Below are 17,283 nucleotides of genomic sequence, written 5' to 3'. Positions count from 1 at the left end.
AATACACAAAACCTTCAATCAGGGACTCTGCTGGTTTATTCGAGAGCGTGTGCAAATGCAGATAAGTAACAAGACATGAATTATTTAAAATATCAAGATTTTTTTTTAACATGAAATACTTGGTGAATATGTTTAGAGCAGATTAAAAACATGATGCAGTTAATTTGTTAAGACACTCATCACATAAATCTGTTTTAAAAAATGAAAACGTTGGCAACTATTTTGGACAAGGACATTTAATATGAATATTTGATACCTAAACACGTGCAAAGAGACACACGTGGCTCTCTCAATGGGTAAGACATTTGTCTTTTGATATCATACGTAGCTCCAGTTACCAACATTATTACATTAAAATAAAAAGTAAGAAGTGAGTGTATTTGTACAACTTCACAATGAAATTGTTCTATGATTTGTGTAATCCTGAGGGGTAATTTTAAGCTTCCAGAAAAGTAGAAAATAAAATACTTCAGAAATATCTTATAGCTGATATGCACACCTTATCTCCAAATATTATCCCCAATATGAAAAACACAGTTTAATGACTTTCTTTAAATAGTTTCCCACACTTCTCTTCCATTCACATTTTCATTTACTCTTCCTTAACTTCCACACAAAAGCTCTCAACCATACTTCTTAAAAAAAAAAAAAAAAATCATACAATGACAGGAAAGTGTTACGCAGACAATGCTGAGTCAGCACCAGTTGTTACGCAGATGACATCCCCAAGCTTTAAAAACTGGACATAATCCTGTAGAGTTTTCCAAAAAATAAAAAGAAAGAAATGCTGTGGCTGGTATGAAGGTTTATCCAAACGCGAGACTACTGAGCGTCCACGAGCATGAGATGCACAAACACTCCGGCAGAGCAGATGACGTCACCTCTCTTGGTGAGCAGCGGCACGTGACGATATCCTGCAGAAAAGGAAGTGATTTTGACTTTGTCAGCAAATTGAGTCAAAACCAGTTCATATATGATGTGAGACACAGAAGCTAAAGTCATGTGATTTACATGAAGCTGTCAGACTTACTGTTGAAACAACTACATCATTCTTTATATTGACACTTTTGTCGATCCAATGATTGATATTAGTCATTGCAGTTTTATTGTTAACTTACTGTCATGACTGTCAACACCTCTGTGTGATGTGATAATTAATCAATTACCCTCTGAACTCTAAGTATCCACTGGTGTTATTGTTTTTTTTATGCATTAAACTCCATAATACAGCAGCAATAACACCAGAGCATTTGATATGCAGAAAATGATTAAATGTTTGTGTTGGGTTTCTTTTTTTCATAAAAAACAAAAGTGGTATTATGTAAACAAACACATTTATGACATTTAAAGGATTAAAAGTCTGAAAATAAATGAATATTTTGGGGTGAAAGTGTAAAAAAATACTAATATCTACAGATAAGTGACAAGACACATGAATTATTTAAAATATCAAGATTTTTTTTTAACACGAAATACTTGGTAATTTAGGTGAATATGTTTAGAGCAGATTAAACACATGATGCAGTTAATTTGTTAAGATGCTCATCACATAAATCTGTTTTAAAAAATGAAAACGTTGGCAACTATTTTGGACCAGGACATTTAAAATGAATATTTGATACCTAAACACGTGCAAAGAGACACATGTGGCTCTCTCAATGGGTAAGACATCTGTCTTTTGATATCATAAGTAGCTCCAGTTACCAACGTTATTACATTAAAAATAAAAAGTAAGAGTGTACTTGTACAACTTCACAATGAAATTGTGACTCCAGTTCAGTGCGTCCTGCTGCTCTTGCTGGACTCTCTTACCGTTCTGTACACTTGTGAGCGGAAGGCAGTAATGCCCGACGAGATCATTCTGGGATGTTGAGTCATAGTCCTCCACCACAAACCGCACCATGGCCAGCTCTGGGACCTGGATGTCGAACTGGAAGCTCTCATTCCACTGTGGGTTGAACCCTGCAGGGAAAGATTATTGCTCATTATATTGTTCATGGAGGGAGTCTCCATATCTGTGTTTGTTTATGTGCTCACCATTGTTATCAATGTAGTGTGTCTCCTTGCTGGCGTTGTCTTCCGGGACGCCGTAGATCTCCACTCTCACCAGAGGGTCAACGATGGATTTGTGTTTGTCCTTGTTGATTTTCGGCAACTGCTGAGCTGAGATTACCTTTTATATGACGATAGGAAACACAAATCATGTACAGTGCAGCATGAAAAGTCATTAGTAAATACCAGAGTATTTGAAATTCTAATTCAAATGCAAAGCTGAGTGTACCCTGTGGGGTTTTTGACCTCTAGTGCTGTGGAGCAATGTTTCTGCAGTGGGTCTCTGCTTTGTTTGTATGTGCATGAGCACACAGGTGACTTGATAAACAACGCATTCCTGCAAAGCTTTCCTGCTGCTCAGCTGATCGACGCTTCATGACCTTTTTTTGTTTAACACTTTACCTCACTAGGGACATTTTTGGCTATTTCATTTTAATTTTTCTTTTCATCATTCTGGCTGTGTTAATGCATTTGGAGTACATTTCGGCAAGGGTGTGAAGTTCAACCTCATCTCCAATAATAAGTCTATAAAAAACTGTGTATCCAAATTACAGACACTCAAACCCTTAAGGACAAAGCATTTCCACTGAAACCCATTAAACCAGCATTATCTTATATCAGGCTTTCATCTAGATCCCTGGCTTCAGAATTGTAGTTTTCACTATTTTCCACCAGACTGAGACATTTTTTCATGTCTTTCCCTATAGGGAAAATACATGCTACCACCAGTGTTATTGCTGCTTTATTATGGAGCATTGCAATGTTGTTGCTTATCACAGACACATTACAGTCTTAAAAAAAAAAAAAGGTCTGTGATGCAGAAAAAAACCCTGACATTTAAAGTGTTAAAATTCTGAAAATTAATGAGTATTTGGCAGTGATTACCATTGTTAAAAGATTTAACACAATGAAAGTCGAAAAAAAGATATTTATATATGTAAAAGCCCTATTCCAAAATAGTTGTGACGCTGTGGAAAAATGTAGTAAAAACCATGACTATGACATCGGTAGTTATGAACTGAAGTTCAAAGTTCACACTTAAACTCAGGGAAAGTGAAAAATAATATTAATATCTAATTTTATGGCATTTTTAGGATTCGTCCGAGCATTTTTGGAAAAGTGAAGCACAATGGTCAGTATGACCATTGTATGCTCAGTAAGACCTATTTTTCAGGTTTAACTGCAAAAAACTCACCATGACATGAAAGCTCTTCCTCTTTAGCCAGGGCCCTTTGGAGAGGTTGTTGGGATCAAACTGAGTTGACAGGTCTCTCTGAAATTCAGGTTTCAGGATGTAGCCACAAAAACCGTTTTGAAGAAACCGACCCTGGTTTATTTGCATCTCCTTGGAGGGAGTCTGGAAGTTTAATGCAACTAAAAACCAAATCAGAGAGAGAAGAGAGTGAACCATTAATCCAAATATAACAACAACATTTCATATTTTTATGGCTGGACCTCTGCATAAGGTAATGTGAGAGTACCTATCTGGCAGCCAACGTTCCACATCGGCACTGGGTTATAGTTGGAGGAGTCGGTCCTGGAGCCAGCCGGGTAGATCCGAGTGAGTTTGTCCATGTTGTGATGCATGAAGGCGGTCGCTACAACAACACATTATAACTAAATTTTCATACTCAACTGAAACACATCAGTAATGCTGATAAGATGTGATGTTTACCTGAAGTGTCAGCCAGGTTAAAAGCTTTACTCTCCTTGAGGGACGACATCTCGTAGAACGCGTGGCTGTCCTTGGCGTGTTCGAAGCCGTTGAAATGGACACTCTTGCAGTAGACGACGATGTCTGAGAGCGCTTTGGCGAGTTTGATTTTTGATTTCTGAAAGGAAACAGAATAGGGATTCAGTTTTGTTGAAGTAAATATATGTATTTTCAAAGTATACGTAAGTTACAGGGACTTTATGTACCTTTGATTTGGCTTTCTGGCCATTGTCTTTACAATCTGCAGCCTCATCCTCTTCAGACACTGTGTCTTCATCTAGCATGCTGTTATTGTTGAGGGCAGCATCCAGTTTGTTCAGTCGCTTTCCCTTGATGATGAACTTGCCCTTCAGCTCCTGCACAGAAACAAACAAAATGCAATCTATTTTTATGATATGCAATTTGTAAACACAATGTGCTGCATAACTTCTACATGCAGGAATGCATATTCTTATTTTCAATGAGAAAAGCATGTGTTATTGGTGACTGCTGGTCTCGCCCTCTCAGCAGCCAATGACAGAGAGGAGAATGTTGTGTAAAGCATAATTATAATTTCCTTTGAGGAAGACAATGCCACAGGCATTCATCCCATGGGCGCTACATTTGAACGGGGCTTGGGAATGTCATTAAATATTTGACGTGCAAATGTTTCCGCTCCTTCTTTGTTTCTATTCCAGTACAGAGGATTTTTTTTTCGTACATCTGGGAGCCAAACATGTTTATAATCAAATATATATCAAATATTTATGAAGCACAAATGCCCTGTCTCACAATGTTAAAGAAAGTTAAAATAATTCCTTTATCATGATTTAGATCTGCTCCAATTTTTTATGGGTTCTTCCTTGTCCCAGGCTACACTTTTCCACCAGATTTCATGAAAATTGGCAGTGTTTTTAATAATACTAATTAAATGCACACCTCATCAGAGACTAAATACCAGCCCCGGTTCACATAAAAATGAACTTTTCTGCCAACAACATCTCTTATTAAACAAGGTGTTCCCTCACATACTGCGAGTAGTCAGATCTTGTGACAACTTATTAGTTAATAAACAACTAATCCTTAAGTGGTCACTGAGGTGAGGTAATAAAATGCATAACCTAAGATCTTGTGTACCCACATTATCAACACATGGAGGAGGAGCAGACATGCGAGCTTGATGCTTTTTTGATAATGTAGTTGTGGTTTAATTTGGCTGACTTAATGAGGATGGACTTTATTTTAATCTCATCCGCTTCCTTCCCCAGACAAATCTCATAGTCACGTTAAAGTAAACAGGAAAGTGAAGTGGTTCATTAACTTGAGAGGTGGAATTTTTTAGGTGCGGTCTTTGGTGTTTATTTGGGAGCAAGGCTCTAAAGACTGTGCCTGTTAGGTAATAGGAATCAGTAAGCCTAGATAAACGCACCTCAGGTGAGGGGAAGTTGCTGGGCAATGTGTTGCCTATTGGCTTTGTGACCAAAGCATCACCAAGGATGGAGATCATGTGATGGGCCATGAGCTTCTGTTGGTCCACGCTGCAGTGGTTCTCCAGGGACAGGATCACTGGGTAGTCAGACGTCTGGAGGAGCAAAGGAATCAATCATTCAGTGAAGCTTTCCATAACTGTCTGAATGAGATGAATAGGGCTGGAGATGAAATACAAACATATCACATACTTTGAAGGCATATTCTTTGACGGCTTTGATAACATCTCTAAAGAGCACTTTGGATGTGAGTGTGTAGCCGTGGTAAATAACAGGCTCGCCATCAGCTCCGTCCCAACAGTCCAGCTCCACACAGCGACAGCTCTTCATGAGTGCTCTGCAGGGAAAGAAAACCGTCATAAAAACCTGCACACCAGTGGGTTCACTTCACTCCTGTCTTTTCAAACATCACAGAAATGTTTCAAGGAAGTTTACCTGCATTTGGACCAAAGGAAACTAGGGTCAATTTTGGTCAAGCGGCAACTTCAGGGCTGAAACATGAAGCCAATGCAATAGTGCCTTAAACCTGCATTCTTTCTAATGGCCAGCAGGCGGTGACTACACTGATTGCAAAACAAGGTCAGAATGTATTGTTTAAGTCTGAGAAAATTAGCCTATTTTCTGACTTGATATTCTTTTTTTTTACTTCATAAAACATGTTTATAATATGAGTTTAAAGTGTTCTTAAATACAGCAATTTGTAAATAATGGTCCCATTTACAGGAAAATAGACGATAACTCCGTGGTCTGCTTTTTGGGTGTTTTTCTATTTTTGTTGTCTTCAAAGTTTGACCTTTTCACACAGTGTTTTCAGTGTATGAATGTTGAAACATTTTGGTTCCCTAAAAATGTCTTGTGTCACATTTGATTGTTCTAACATACATTCTAAGGAATCAGCAGTTCAGCCTGTTTTTCGCTAGTCCCAATAAGCAGTTATCACAGTTACTGTGACTTACAGATACACATTGCTAACGAAGTAAACTATCCATCTATTGTAATTATACATACGTTTCATTTGCTTAAAATCTCCAGGTTTTTTTTACACAAAGGCAAAAAAGAATCTACAAAAAAAGGACTTTTTTGTTTCAGATTTAGTTCCTAAATTTAGGAAGAGAAGAGAAAATGCATAAACAATAAACACAAATAATAACATAATGGGGTAAAGCTGTTATCAGAACCTCATCTCCAGTTCTCTTTAGTTATCTTTACATTCAGTATGTTGGTAAAAAGTAGTTACTTTATGTAGGCTTCTGTGCTGCTGGGTCCTTTGAGCTGGTCTTGCATCAGGTATGTGTTGTGTGACGAGGAGATGTAGTAATGGTTGAGGGGCTGGTGCATGTCCTGATACACTTGTTTGTGTGCCGGGTTAAAGATAGAGCCCTCCTCCTGGTGCAGGTACATCAGGAAGCCATCTTTGGTCATACGTTTCTTCTGCTTTGCTGGTGGACAGAGGACAGATAAATATGTGGAATGTGTCTCTCAATACTGTGTAGTGTTGTATAAAACCCCAAAGACTTACCTGTTTCATCAACCTCATATTTTTCAATCAGCTTGTGAGCGTCCTCCATGGACACCTGCTCCCTCTGTTCATTCAACAGGAAGTTCAGCAGGTCTCTGGAGCTCATCTGTCCCTCTGTTTGAGCGTAATTCCCATAAATCACATCTACCTCCTCTCGGTGCGTCAGCAGGTCGTAGAAGTGTCTGATCTCTGAACCCTCCAGGGAGCCTGAATTGGACGTGTCACATTTCTGTGGAACATGAGGCATCATGGGGCAATCAATCAACCTGATATACTACATTTTAAGTTAGACTAATTGCCCAATTTATGGACAACATACTGATCTGCAGGATCTCAAATGACTCATTGAGGCTCACCTTGAAAATATCCTCTGCGTAAGTGTCGTCCACTTCCACGTTGATCTGTCGCAGGAAGTGCTTCAACTCCTTCAGGGTCATCTTGTTATCCTCATTCTTGTCTGCTTTCCGCATGCAGTTAATGATCCAACTGGCATTTAGATGTAAGGATAATAAAGAACAAAACATCAAATCTGGGTCTGCAAACAGGACTTCTCTCCTCTCAAGAGTTCAACAGACCTGTGTACAAACATATTTTCCATTGAAAGTCTTTGTCCGTAAAGGTATGTGTCTTTGTCTGTGTATGTATGTATATGTATGTATATATGTGTGTGTATATATGTGTATGTAGATGTATATGTATATGTATGTATATATATATATATATATATATATATATATATATATATATATATTTTTTTTTTTTTTTACTCTGTCCATTTACAATTTTATGTCAGTGGCTGTATGTCTACTTTCGGATGTTTGAGCAGTTGTTTGTGTTGTATCATGGAGTAGTGGAGTGTTGTATCGTGGATGTTGTTCAAAAAATATCAAAAATGTTCTTCCTGTACAGTGACTGTCTTATACATGCCTTGTCATCGATAAAAAGATAAGAAAGTCTTTGTCAAGGATACTGCTCGCTCTTCTGCTTGTGGTTGAGGTTGCGCATGTTGCTCATGATCTTATCCAGGCCGTTGACCCACTGTTTTGCATCTGGTTCACTTCCCGCCATCAGATCAAGATTTTTCTTGCGGCCCTTGAAGATGATGGAGAAGCACAGATCTTCAACACTGGGGTCGGTGTGTTTATTAAGGCCCTCAGACTGACGTCCCTTGCGCACTGAATCAATGTCATCGATGGAGACTGTTTGGAGAGAAGAAAGGATTTTTCAGAAATTTTCCCCGAAACACTTGAATGTGCTCAGAAAGAATCCCAAACAAGTCAAAACTAGACTTCAACATGCTGCAAATGCCACCAAAAATATTCAAACTATTTAAGTTTTGAGTTAAATTGAGTTTGACATGGAACATCCCCTCAGGATTTGGAGTCAAGTCTCTATCTGTAAGTTTTCATAACATCATATGTGAGTGAGTGGCATTGACAAGAGGACATAGTGGTGCATTTGTAGTTCTATGAGCGTTTGCACATCTGTACATGAAAATGCACTTGATGACAGTTAATTATTGATGTATTGAGTATATTAACTGTATATTACTGTAATTTATTCTATATTTTGCCAGATTATGGTGATTCTGGGGTCGTGATGATGGGGCCCTTGAATGTTGTTGCCCAGGGTACAGCAAAGTGTTAATCTGGCCCTGGCCTTGAGGTACAATGACACAGCTCTTACTTTTTTATCCACAGGAAGGCTTTTGCTTCCGTGTGGCAGCTGTGTGGTCAGTGGCCTTCACTCACAAGGCACAAGACAACTGATAAAAACATGAAACTTTTCACCACACATCCTCCAGGCTCCAGGAAAAGCAGAACAAGTTTTTAACTAGTTTTATGGGGTAAATAACCTTGTGTTGTGTTAGCAAACATTTGCATAGGCTATTTACACATCCAGAAGACATGCAACATTTTAGTCTCAAAACATGACTTTGGCAACTATCTGGGTCTTTAGCTTCTAAGTGCGCATTCACTATGTTAGCTAGCCACTAATTTTATTGCTGCTTTTTGGTGCGTTTGCAGCAAACAGCAGGTTAATCAGAGCTTTTTGACTGTAGCACCTCTATGCACATGAAATAAGATTAATTTGAGCAGAGAGAGTGAAGCAAAAAAGTAAAGTTGGGGGCCATAAAATGAAAACAATGAGCAATAAAATGCTTTGTGAAGGTGAGTGGAGCACCAGTTTTTGCTCTGTGCTTCAACAACAGTTTAGCGGTAGCTTTATCGGTAGCGGCAGAACCACAGTCAACTTTCCCCTTTCCTCTCATACTTTGATATGTGCTAGTCTGATATGTTAAAAAAGAAACCTAAACTTTGACCATGTCACTTGGATAAATAACATTTTATACTACCACACATCTTAAGTTAGCTGATGTTGGCAAAACTAACTAGCTAGCTAATGTTTAGCTAAGTTTAGAGGAGCGAAAGATCAAAGCAAACATTTCTTTAACTTCTTAAAATAATCTCTGTACAGCTATGTGTTGTCCTGAAGGTTATTTATTTGGATTTACATGACTGCAGTCCTTGCTTTCTGCTTTTTATAAGCTACGTTGCCCATAAAACTCATGCACACTGTGACAAACAGGACCAGCATGTTTCTTTTTGTCAAGTTTGTCCAACCTAGCAACAATAACTAATGGGGGCAGGGCCTTGGATCGATCAGTTGGGTGTTGGTCACTATCCCTTTCCACATGTAGTCATTTGTTCCACTCTAGAAATATTAAGCTTTAATATGAACTTTGATAGACTTACAATGTTTCTCTTCCCAAAAATGCTGAATGAAAATTTGCATTGTTTGCTCACAGACAAATCTTGTGGAAAAAAAGGAAGATATAACTTTGAGATTTGGGCGTGGGTGAAACACTTCTTTCTCACTAAATGTCCAACACATAGCTTCCAAACATGTTACATAACAACAGTAGGTTGATGCTGAATCTTGTTTACCAAACTGAAGCAGCAGTTTTAGTTTAAGAGCCCTCTGAGACAGTCTAAGAGCTGATCTCTCAAACATTTTGTTGTTGTCTGCTGCACATTTGGATTCTTTGGCAACCCAAACACATTCCATGGAGACTTGATAACTGCACTTTACAACAGTTTGATGCAATCTGGACTTGATCTCCTTGCCGCCTACACTGGCACTACACGGGCAGCACATAAAATACTATGATGCACCTTTTTTGGATAGAAATAAATATGTATCAAACACCCACACAAAGACAAAAAATACTGAATGTCTCTGAACACAGCCTGTTTTCACCCATACATTGGGGTTCTGCTCTGTTGTTGAGCAGCTTAATGTACGGAAGAGCATGCACGGCCACGCATGATGTAATCACGCTAAATAGCAACAACCGCCCGCGTAACAAAACACCAAAGACCAGAGGCTTAGCTAAGAGGCCATATGTTGAAGCTGGGTTACAATCACAGTGTTTCCACCATTTATATCCCGAGGCTGGAGAATCTCATGAAGAGCGGCCATTGTTCCTGTAAGAATCAGAGACTATCTAGGGGCAGGATGGATCTAAAGGTCAGACTACTTGGAGAGACAAACTCAACAGTGAGGGGGCGGCGTGGTGAAACACGCCCAAGGCTTGGTGGTGTACACTCAGCTGACTTCTGGTCTGGATGAACAAAATACCTAGGAGCCATTCACCAGAAGAGGAGTGTTTGTTTAATCAGCGCATGCACATTATCCCCAGCAAAACAGACCACTGTTAGAGGAGTTGTGAATTTGGATGATTTTCAGAGAATCCCATCTCTTCACAATGTCCAAGTCATGTCATCCGTGTCACGCCAACATTGCTTGAATACCAGATGAAATTTCAGACAATGAGATTATTGTGCTAGTGCAGAGTTTATGCTGCTGTTTCTAAAACTCTTTTATTCAAAGAGAAGACAGCTGTGTTTTCCAGTAAGGTGGCGCCTCAGTTAGCCATGTCAACATATGAATGTGAACTTGACCTTAAAGGGACAGATCGGATTTATCAAAGTGGGGCTGTATGAAGTACTGATCCATAGTTAGAGGGTTAACTACAGTAGATTGTGCTTGGCAGGCCCCCAATTTGGAGAAGGAGGCAGGAGCACCAGCATGGAAGCAAAGCAATACACTGCTGTGGATGGGGGCAATAAAAGATAGTAAAGATAAAGAAAAAGGCCACCCTAAAAAAAACAAGTTTATGCTGCAATAAGAATATTTTCACTGCTTTACTTTGTTGTCAGACAGCCCTGTTATCTATGCTTTCATCAAAGCCACTAGACTCCAATGACACAAACAGTAGTTCTACTTTGCAGAACTGTGAGTTGCTGGTTGACCACTGCCTCGGTCGGTAAGTTTGTTTGCATTATTGTGTGACTTTGGTGTTTTAAAAGGGTTATTTCAGGTTCACCAATGTCACAAACTAACCAATTGGGGCAGCAAGTAGACCAGAAACTCCTTTGTTCTGGGAGGTAAAATCACTGTTTTTGTTAAAGGAGTCTGGTGGGCTTAACGAGAGAATAGGTAACACCCTAGGTTAAACTTAAACATGGCTGTCTGAGGCCAATGTAAAGTGGTAAAAATATTCAAAATATAGTGTACACTTAAAATATATTGATTGAAGCACTTAGCTTCCGTCTTGGTACTCTTGCCTGCTTCTCCAAACTTGAGGTGTGCCGACCACCATCTATTGTAATACACTGACTGTGGATAAGCCCCACTTAAAAAAAGAAGGTTATAATTAAGCTTGGAGTTTTTAAGTTGGAAAAATAACAGCTGAAAACTATTCTACAAAAAAACCCTGTGTATATTGGCATGCAAAACAAAAACCACCTATAAACCACATCTGTTAGACTTGTTTGAATATGATCCCACAAACATTGTTTAGTCAAATTCTGATCTGATAAATCTGCAAATGTTGTTTTGTTTTTTTCTTTTAATCTCTGTGACAAATACCAGACTGACAGTAATATGAGGGAAGTGTTTCATGAGATATTTGTGTCATCTTTACAGTGGAATGCAAAGCCTCTGACATCCACCTCATGTGACCCTGACAGTGTGTACATGCATGTGTGTCTCTGTGTGTGTGAATAGATATCAAGTAGGATGACAGAGAGATGAAAAAAGAGAGCAGGAGCTTTCAATCTATTGGGACTGATGAGAAGTGATCCAGAGTGGAGGACTTTTCTCTCACTCAGTTACAGAGTGTGGATGATTTACAGGCACTACATCACAATGTGTCAGTAGTATTGAACGACTTCCGAGCCAGCTTCTGCTTCAGTAATGCCGCAAATGAACCTCATACAGAAATACGTGCCTTCCTCCCACAAACTCTTACCTTATGTCAAAGTACTTTAGAGCTGATTGGTGATTGTGTCTTGCTAAAGCACACAGGAAAGTAATAAAACATGCACGCTTATTTCCGTAAACAAGGAAATGCCTGCGAACTGAAAGCCCATCTCTAAGCCAGTTTGCTCATGTCAAAAAACAGCTTTGACACCGTTCACACGACAGCATCGCTCAGTATCACCTCTGTGTGTCTGTATGAAGTGTATAAGTCGCACTGATATGTCTTTTAGTGTTTGTTCAAGGCTCTGGCTCGGGGCAGAGGTTATCAGGTCTGGTAGCAGCAGTAGACACTGGGATAAGAGGGAGATCAGAGTTACCAGAGGGCCCAGAGGAAGTATCCATACAGATAATCTGTCATGGGCAAACACTAGCATTTTCCAGTCTCTTTTTGACCACACTGCAGTATCTGTGTGAGTTGTTTCCATTCTTCTACTTCTCACATACTCTGTAGTACCAGAGGGATTTGAGGGGTGTGTTTGCAAGAAGCTATTGTTGAGATCTAAACGGAGAAGTCTGTGTTGACAGAATAATAGCAGAAGGATGTACAGCTCAAAAAGACAGTGGGATAAACTAGGCCAAGTAAAGTTACTTGCAGAAAGCAGAACTCAGAAGATTTTATAAAACTTTTCCTCTTTTTTTAATTATCTACTATATATAATGTTACAATGCCAGTTCCCTTTTGATTCAATCTTATTCACACACACAAAAAATCGCAAGCACACATGAAACCAGTTATTGATGACACTTACAAGTCTGGTTTCGCCTGAATGTTTTGTGGGACTCATGCCACAACGTCTTGCAGTCTTCCTGAAGCACGAAGAAGCGGTTCTTCTTCCAGGAGCTCGAGCGAATCTTGACCAGCTTCCCGCCGACCAGCAGGAACTGTAGATCTGGATCTCCCTCCAAACCTGCAGAGGTCATACACAAATATTATGTTAAATGTAAGATGCACAAGGAAGTCATGTCTTTTGTAGAGGGAAATTACGACATCATTAAGGGATAATATGTGTGGTAAGATTCCAATAAACTTGTGTCAAATGTATGAAAGCCTTTCATTTCCTTGAATGGATGCTACATAAAGACTCACAAAAGTTCTAATGACATTGCAACTGCATTTCCCATAATGCAATACATGCATGCAAACAACCATTAGTTAAAAAGGGTAAAAGAACATCTCTAAAATTTACCACCTTTAAAAAAACTTTAATATTTTAGTGCTCTTCATGTATGTTTATTTTTACTGGTCACATGACCAGAGTTCATTTAAGGGCAAACTGTGGCATTATGGGTAAGAACCAACATGGAGACAGAGAAAAGACATGCAGCCCTAAAGTGACCTTATTGTGCGCATGGTCCATGAGGTGCACAGAGTAATTATATTAAATATTTTATATTTGTCCATATTTTTGTTGATGTGCTTTTTCATGGACAATGTGATATGTTGTCAGTAATTTTATTGATAGAAGAGAGTAGATATTTCATCACTTCTCTGCAAACATGTTTGGGCCTGTTTGTTTATCAATTGAGAGACTTTAAAATGTGATATTTGAAACTTTTTACGTCTTTTATTTTCTAGTAGTTTTCACAGTGTGTGCTGCTGACAAAAAAGAGAGAGACAAAAATAAATCCAGAACCACAGAATTATACTCTTATACGGTTTTCACAGGATATTACTCCTCAAGTAAGTTTTTACCTTAACTGTATTTTTCTTCACTGTTTGCATTGTACAGCACATTTTAACTTTGGTTTAAAAAGCTGTTTATTTACTTACTTTATGAGTAATATGTAACAGTGGCATAGCCGTTTAACCACACACTACATTTCCCTTTCATAACTTGGCTAATTTGGCTATGACACCTGTTTTTTTTTAAGGCCAGTCAGCAGAACTGTACTTATGTGGGGTTTTAGAACATTTTTTTCATATTTAAAATTTTGCACTATTCATTTATTTTGCCTAAAAGAGAGCCTTTAATTTAACAGTGGAAATATGTGCATAGTCAGCTGACTGTGTATCTTGTCCCAGTGATTGTGTCTCCAGCATGTGTACTTCTGTACTCAGTTCTGAGTGTACAGTACAGTGATTTATATGCCAGTGACTTATCACTCTTGGTAAAGTAATCTGCTGATTATGGCTTTCTGGGAAGGGTGTGTAACATCTGTAGATACACAACAAGCTCACAGGACAATGACTTTATTTCCATCCGTGTAGATGTGAGGTAATGTTGGTGTTAGTCAGCGCATGTGGGTGGAACTGAACTTTGCATGCAGCTTTATGCACCACACAAGCTTAAAATGATCATTAAATATAATGCAGAGCAGTTGTGTAAAGATCTGTAATGATGTCCTCAGTAAGCAAGAGGCCATTTGAGGATAGATTCACTACAACTCCGCTGGGATTGTGTCAGGGTCGTGGGCAGGAAAAACACATTACAGGCATATTTTTCCCCGCCACAGACTCACAGAGGCTTTTTCATGAGCCTGTGGCCTCTCTGCAGGCTGGGAGGAGGACTGGGCAAAGCTGCTCGAGAGCTACAACGCCGCCTCTGCTCAGTCAGGCTTTCCATCAGGGGCTTAACTCCCTCAGCTTGTAGTAGCAGCTTCTGCTTGTTTGTCATCTCCTTTTCCATGTTATCTACTTTGACCGTGAAGAGGAGGCTTTTAGTCACCTACTAAGTACTTGTACTTTACTTGAGTATTTTAATTTCCTGCTACTTTCTTCTTCTACTCCACTATATTTGTACTTTTTACTCCACTACATTTATTTGATAAATTGAGTTGTTTCGCCGATTCAGATTAATAATACAACATATTATAAACAAAGGTGTTATATTAAAGATTGAGATTTAACTTTATTAATCCCGAGGGGGGAATTCACACTACCAAGCTAATGGGAATTAGCTAACTAATTTGTATAAAATAGTTTAAATTAGTTCCACCTTTACTGGATTAATACTTGATGAGTGATGCACATATTAACTACATTATAGTGAAATTGGTCGTTCTGCAAAGTTAGTTTTACTTTTGCTTGAGTAAACATGTGAATGCATGACTTCTACTTGTACAAGATCTGAGTACTTCTTCTTTCGTCACTGGCTAGTCTGTGTTACGAAAATACTGTAGAAAAGCAATAAATACTTCCCATGTCACAACCATGAATCATACTGTGCATTTGAAGGGAGTTTATGAGAATCAGATGAGTTTTCTTTTCCTTTTTTTTTGCAGAGTAATCCTTTTCAGATCCAAATCTGGCTGCCACCTCTGAGACAAGCTCGGACAAGAAGATGGCAAGATTTAAAGGTGAAATGCCTCTGAGGAGCTTGGTAATTAAAGGTTCACACACAACATGAGAGGCACTCGAGATGCTTTTGGTTTCTACAGTAAAAAAATAACTCTGTGGAAACAGATGTTCGAAATGTCCCCATTTAAAAATGTGTTGGGTTGGGGTAAAAGGGTTGAGCAAAACAAACCAAATGGTGAAAAATCACGTGTGAATAACAGTTGAATTTCCCTCATATACTGTTTTATGATAGCCACACTCACTGTAGTTGATATTATTTGCTTTGTAAAGCTTACAACAAACAACATTTACAACATTTTGCTAAAGCTTGCTGGTAGTTCAACATATAGTGATTTGAGTACTTTTAGTTTATCCCACACCTGGACTCTTGTTTCTGGAGGGCAGGTGTGTGATTGATTGACACAAAGCTGACATTTATTGCACATACCTGCGAATAGTGGAGTATTTTATTAAAATGCTATTTTCTTTTATGAATTTTCTTTTTTGGTTTAGCAAAGCCATAGCTTTGCAATAAGATCAATAAAGTAGCTAATATTGCAATGTGATATGATTCACAATATTAAAGTGTGTGGTCATTTTTTTCACCATTCTTTTTAATTTCATTCACTTGACACAACCATTTAATCGTTCGGTCATTGTTGTTCTTGTTCTCTAAAAAGTGGTTTGAACAACTTTTTCCAAGTATCTTTTGTTAACCAAACAAAACTTTCCCCCTCCTCTGGCAGTTTTTCTGTAGTTTAACTTCTTGCAGTGTACAGTAATTGGTCGCTTGCAAAGCTTTCAGAGGAGCTTCCCCCAACACTGCTTCTCTCTGAATATGACTAATAAATCAATAAATGCCACTCGTGTGCTGCTACATGGTTTATAAAAAAAGTTGCATATGACGAGATGCCACCCCACAGGGGAGATCCCCTCTGTTTATTCAGCTCTTTTCAAGGTCACAACGCCTTCCTGTGTTTGTCCCTTTTTTTTGAGACACATAAAGGTTGCATGCCATGTCATTTTCTCCTCCGATGAGAAAGAAAGAATTCACCGCTCAAGGCAACGAAGAAGCCTCCATACAGCCTCTTTACTGCACTACACATACAGCATGTCACCTCACAGCAACACAAACAACATCACAATGCTGAGAGGTTAAATCTGTGAACAAGATTAAGATCTTCCTAAATCCACGTTATCTAAACATTGTGTGCGCGCGCCTGCCCATGTTGTGTTGGCAAAATAAAGAGAGCGTCACTCTGCTCCGCGCGCCCTGTGAGCTCGGGCACATTTGCACCTTTGGGGGACTTACCTAGGCGTTTTCCATTCTCCTGCGCAACTTTTTTCACCTGCTCTTGGAAAGCCAGCTCCTCTGATTTCGTCCTTTTCGGTCGTTTATGAAAACAAGACATTGTGGTATAACTTTTTTCTTTTACGGTAATAACATGAAACCAGTCGGTGATTAATGTGAGCTCGGTGTGGAGGAGAAGCAGCCACCACGTAGTTCCCCCCTCATGGGGCGGGTCTAAACTCATCTACTGCTCTGTTATATTCTACCCTGCAGCGGTGGCTGACTGTCCAGCTGTGCACACACACTCTGGTGAGGATTTTAAAGGACTGGGGGGTAAATGATAGCATAGTTTGCCTTACATTAAGTCTTTTTTTTTTAAGTTCTTAGTGTTAAAACTCATGAATTTCAGTGAGTTTGGACATTTCTGATGTGCTGGTGCATTCAGGGATTACAGGAAAATAGTCAATCTTGCAGTAATGAGGTGTATCACTCGATTTTCTATTGCTTAAATAAGAAAAAATACATTATAGACTATTTTATTTCTTCAAATGCATGTTGCATTGTTTATAAACGCGTAATTAACGTGCATTTTGTTTTTGGTGTGGATTTGGCTGCATGCATTGCTAAAATATAACT

The 17,283-nt window shown here is 38.9% G+C and overlaps 1 protein-coding gene across 1 annotated transcript; it reads right to left on the bottom strand.

The window, feature by feature from the left end:
- Positions 1-18: 18 nt before the first annotated feature.
- Positions 19-16,858, bottom strand: plcd1a (phospholipase C, delta 1a). Its single transcript, XM_059327245.1, has 15 exons — positions 16,669-16,858; positions 12,829-12,987; positions 7,722-7,950; positions 7,108-7,237; positions 6,752-6,980; positions 6,470-6,671; positions 5,425-5,569; positions 5,175-5,327; positions 3,973-4,122; positions 3,728-3,884; positions 3,534-3,650; positions 3,248-3,426; positions 2,038-2,173; positions 1,813-1,962; positions 19-914 (listed from the first exon to the last, which is right to left on the bottom strand). The coding sequence occupies exons 1-15, from the start codon at positions 16,766-16,768 to the stop codon at positions 823-825; spliced, it is 2,328 nt and encodes a 775-aa protein (XP_059183228.1). The 5' UTR covers positions 16,769-16,858; the 3' UTR covers positions 19-822.
- Between the last annotated feature and the right edge of the window lie 425 nt (positions 16,859-17,283).

Source organism: Centropristis striata, chromosome 23 (assembly GCF_030273125.1).
Source record: "Centropristis striata isolate RG_2023a ecotype Rhode Island chromosome 23, C.striata_1.0, whole genome shotgun sequence".
Classification (NCBI taxonomy): Eukaryota; Metazoa; Chordata; class Actinopteri; order Perciformes; family Serranidae; genus Centropristis; species Centropristis striata.
This window is presented reverse-complemented; position numbering and strand designations above follow the sequence as displayed.

What these genes read in the sequence shown, in the direction of transcription:
- plcd1a (XM_059327245.1), bottom strand. Translation starts at nt 16,768, where the DNA reads ATGTCTTGTTTTCATAAACGACCGAAAAGGACGAAATCAGAGGAGCTG. An exon ending in TCAAAGAATATGCCTTCAAA is followed by an intron (nt 5,328 to 5,424) that starts GTATGTGATATG and finishes TTGCTCCTCCAG; the next exon opens with ACGTCTGACTACCCAGTGAT. An exon ending in TAACCTGGCTGACACTTCAG is followed by an intron (nt 3,651 to 3,727) that starts GTAAACATCACA and finishes GTGTTGTTGTAG; the next exon opens with CGACCGCCTTCATGCATCAC.